The sequence below is a fragment of the Loa loa genome (genome assembly GCF_000183805.2).
Source record: "Loa loa unplaced genomic scaffold supercont3.186, whole genome shotgun sequence".
NCBI lineage: Eukaryota > Metazoa > Nematoda > Chromadorea > Rhabditida > Onchocercidae > Loa > Loa loa.
The window spans coordinates 2,966-7,359 of NW_018108366.1; the positions used below are offsets into that span (position 1 = coordinate 2,966).

Consider the following 4,394-nt stretch of genomic DNA (forward strand, 5'->3'; position numbering starts at 1 on the left):
TTTAACCTTTCAAATTTGTGTTTTAGTTGAAAAACGTGGAATGGGCATTTTATTCCCAAATGAAGCTATTTTAAGTTCCTGTTCTTCAGCTTCAGTTATTTGTCAATTCTTCCAGCATGAATGATAATTATGAACCAATGTCAAAAAATGCTAGAGGTTCTCTTTGCAAAACAGGCATTTCTGAGCTAAAAACCCTTGTATATTTTGTACAAAAGTAAAACTTTTTTATCCGCTTGAGTCATTGCTGTTGACAAACCGTTGTCACCTGTTTCATTTGTAATTTTCCAATTATGAAGCATTATGCATTTTCCTACTATCAGCAGCCTTCCTTGATGTAATCTCTTCATATCCTTACACAAAGCAATATTATGTGACTTTTTTACAATAAAAGCATCGTAACTTAGTTCAACCAGTATATTATACCTCTTTTTTCATTCAACGGTAACAGTGATTTCGTTTTTCTTTTCCTTTAAGCATTTCACTCGTCCTTTGAATGTTGAATAGAAATAGCATTCACTATGCCAATGATCATTATTACAGAAAATGCAAGATTTTTTCAATCTTATTCTCGGTCTTCTTAGATGATTTGGAAGTTCGTCCGGTACGATTTAGTTCCGGCTGGTTAATAACCGGTAAAACTGATGTCTCAAAAGTGAGAAACCATTTGTTTTCGTTTAGAGTTAGACTCCTTTTGATTTTGACCGCTTTCAATGTTAATCCTAGATAATTGACTTTTCTGCACTTGATCATTTCTATTGATCAATTTTCTAAGGAGTCATCTTAATTTCATAACCTACAAACTTGGGTCTTCTTCGCGTTACTGATGGACCTTTTTAATATCCAACGCGGCAGTCTACTTCCAAGTGCTATTTTTACACTGGAGTATTCGAGACTTACCCTAAGTGCCTCCAGTTGCCGAAGTACTCTTTCTATAGTAATTTTCTTGATAGAATGGAGCACATTGTAAAGCAACTTGATTATGGTAAACGGATCCCCATATTTTTCCAGTAATACATCCATTATTACATCGTAATTTTCTGGAGCGATATCATAGCCTCTCATCGCTTGCAGTGCATTTCCTTTGAGCCAAGAGATCAATAATTCAATTTTTGAATATCCGGAATCGCTTGCGAATGTAGTTAATCGCTTTCACAACTGACTGTTCTAACTGTGCATAGAGTTTGTAACTTCATAAATGGGAACAACACTGCAACAGACATGCTGATTTATATTCAGAATTTTCATTTCAAATTCTCATACAACGAAAAAAATTTAACAACATAACAAAACTAATTTATGTAGTGATGAAAATTGCATCAAAGAGGAATATTACCCCAAATACTCTCAATAAACTCAATTCTTGACAAAAGCAATTTGTTGTCAACATTCTTCTGATGCTTTTTTAATGCTACATGAATGAAAACTTGGAGCCCCTCCACAAAAAACTTGTGTTGCGGTGAATTGACCACATTTTGGAACATATCCATCAGCCCCTGCTGCGTACTTCGAATCAACACTGCGGATAAAATACTTCGCACAAACTGAGCTGTTATTTTATCAATCGCACCAAATTCAATTACCTGAAATAAGCGTTCAATATTTGAATTCTATTTTTCGATTTTCTGTAACTGACTACTTCAAAGATTTGACTAGGCAAAAGAACGCAGCAAGTTGCTTCTTTTGGAAAGCTCACAGTCAGACCGCACTTTTCAATCATCTAAATGGTTTCATCACCAAAATCATGGCCAGATAAATTCCATTTTCCTTTCCGAGTAATTTAAAAAGTAATGGTTAAATATCTGATATTATATTTTCAAGAAACATCATATCTATTTTATGATCTCAGACATTTCAAACATTTACTTCACCATTTTTCTTTGCTTCGTCTCCAACACTGCGCCACTTCCTGGTTTGTTAAAAAAACTCAAAAAAAAAAGAAAAAAGTTCGTGTGTATATACTAATTTATCTCTGCTATACGAAGATCGTCCGGAAAAAAAAAAAAAAACAACCCAGCTGTTGACATAAAACAAGCTACCTTTAGTACAGTAATTCCAACTGATCGTTTAATCATGAGATCGGCAATAAGCAACGTTAAATTTTCGCGCTGCAATTCATTTAACTGTGATAAAACTTTGATTCGGTCCCATAATGCGTACTGTGTCGTAAGCTGAAACAAAATTTTCTCAACTTTCTACCTGCAAATCTTTGATTAAAATACTTTTGGAATTCAAAATCTCATAAGAAACTATATAAGAACCTGTAGCTATCTTAAATTTAAATTTCAAATTAAGTATACTTTGCTACAAAAAATTCCCTTTTATGCGAACAGGACAAAGAGAAGTCCAGTGCAAAAACCGCTATTAAAGCAACGATTAACTAATATCATATGACCAAATACAATTCTGAAGAGAAAATTCTCCGAACTGCATTTTTTTTAGAAAAAGATTAAGCAAACAAACAAGGTATCTTTCGATTCTAACCATCAATTTGTTATTGGTCCAATAGAATGAAAAAAAAAAAATTGAAGTTTTAAAAAAATACCTTAAAACGTTTGTGATAACAGCACAGGCGATCGATGACAGCAGCATAAAATGCATTATAAGTGGCTTCTCGCAACGCACAATGAACACAAATGTGCACTATTTCTCTTTCCTGTTGTCCCTTGAAAGAAAGTCTCAACAATTTTTCGAATGCATCCATTTCGTTCTGAAATTGGGTGGTTTATAATGAATCTGGGATAATTTAATATGGTAAAGATTAGTTAAAGATTAAATTTACAGTGGATCAGAAAGTAGTGAGAGTTCAATAACAGTAAAATCAAAGTTGGTAGTCAGAATTAAAGATTTACCGTCGAAGACATAATAGTGCAAAAAATGTCACGCCTAATCGCTGTGTTCATTTTGGCCTTTTTCGCAAGTTGCAATAAGGATGCACTGAATTTCGAGGGTTCTCCAGCTAATTTGTCATCAGTTTTGTTTTTCGACATTGAAGTAGTGGGAAACCAGGCTGAACCAACAAGCCACCAACGTCCACGTTCGCCTATGTGCATTATGTCATCCACACTCATCGGCAGCTCCTTCTCTTTGTCCATTTCTGTAGTGAAACAATTCGAATGATTAAATTAGCCGAATGAGTTTATTTTTCCCACTTTTCCAAATGCATCTTTTCTAATGCTTTACACTCCCGAAATTCTGGTCATATCTGACATTGCGCTTATCTCAATGTTGCAATCGAATACTGTCAATAGCGACGAAGCTGATTACAACTAATAATTATTAATAACAATTGACTCTTCGACACCTCAGGAGTCAATAATGATGAAGTGAAATCATAGTAATTAGAATTTCCAAGAAGTGATGACTAGAACCTTTCAATTCAACAACATGGAACGTTACAGATTTAACGATAAAAACAAGGAAATAATAAATCATACTTTTCGTTAATCCACGGAAGATGTCCACGTAATGAGAATACAATTCAAAATCTATCATATCCGTAAATTTGCGAATATTTATATTCTTTATTGCGTTGATCTCGTCCACAATATACCGCAACTGGTGTCTTGAATAAATGAAGACTTCCGTTAATCATGCAAGTTTTAATTAAAGTGGAAACTATGTATTCTATAAGACTGTTATTCTTAGATTTCGCATGATTCAATGTCTACTTGGTATTAGGACTGTATGAAAAAGAAATAAAGCTTCTTCTAATAAAACGGTCCAAATAACATTTGACAGAAATACTTACGCTTTGGAAGATGTTTCTGGAACTTGTGCGAAGAATGACTGTGTTTCTACTATGCATTTCTGCAAAGCATCCGAATCTCTGCTCTTCATAGTGTTACCACAATCTACAATTGAAGGAAGTAAACGATCAAGACTACATTATTTAACTCTTTACCGATCAAGACTTATTTAACTCTTTACCTTGAAGACGCTAAAAAATGTAACGTCATAGGAATAAAGCGAGGGCTAAAGTAACATATACAGTTTCCATTTATTCATATAATTCTAAACAAATGCATGCAACAGTACACCGGCAACTACGGGAAAACTTGGCTTCACATGAAAAATCTTGATTTTTTGGAAATTGAAAAAAAAAACTTGCAACTTAAAAGAGCTTTGAAACAAGTAAGACATTTGTCGTTGACCTGTTCTCGCAAACACTGCATAATTTCTATAATCACAATGACTTTGATAACCTGCAAAGGTAAAATCAAAGCAATGTTTCATTTGAGATTTTTACATCATCATGATGTCAACAATTTACATCTATTTCAAGCACCAGCACTTTGCTCATGATTACTAATGATAAATTCACCGACGCAATCTTATATATATATATATATATATATATATATATATATATATATATATATATATATATATATATA

The 4,394-nt window shown here is 33.3% G+C and overlaps 2 protein-coding genes across 2 annotated transcripts in view; both read right to left on the minus strand.

Moving 5' to 3' along the window:
• Positions 1 to 534: 534 nt before the first annotated feature.
• LOAG_18064 (hypothetical protein) lies at positions 535 to 1,062 on the minus strand (the record flags this gene model as incomplete). Its single annotated transcript, XM_020450735.1, has 2 exons — positions 535 to 736; positions 830 to 1,062. The coding sequence occupies 2 exons, from the start codon at positions 1,060 to 1,062 to the stop codon at positions 535 to 537; spliced, it is 435 nt and encodes a 144-aa protein (XP_020305546.1).
• A 243-nt stretch (positions 1,063 to 1,305) lies between these two features.
• The window catches only part of LOAG_18065 (nucleolar MIF4G domain-containing protein 1), a 5,828-nt gene continuing 2,739 nt past the window's right edge, over positions 1,306 to 4,394 (minus strand). The window contains exons 8-14 of the mRNA XM_020450736.1: positions 4,109 to 4,202; positions 3,749 to 3,851; positions 3,435 to 3,562; positions 2,850 to 3,094; positions 2,543 to 2,707; positions 2,037 to 2,168; positions 1,306 to 1,580 (exon numbers count right to left, since the gene is read on the minus strand). Of these exons, the coding sequence (XP_020305547.1) occupies positions 1,317 to 1,580; positions 2,037 to 2,168; positions 2,543 to 2,707; positions 2,850 to 3,094; positions 3,435 to 3,562; positions 3,749 to 3,851; positions 4,109 to 4,202 (1,131 nt within the window). The 3' untranslated portion in view covers positions 1,306 to 1,316. The remainder of the gene's footprint in view (positions 1,581 to 2,036; positions 2,169 to 2,542; positions 2,708 to 2,849; positions 3,095 to 3,434; positions 3,563 to 3,748; positions 3,852 to 4,108; positions 4,203 to 4,394) is intronic.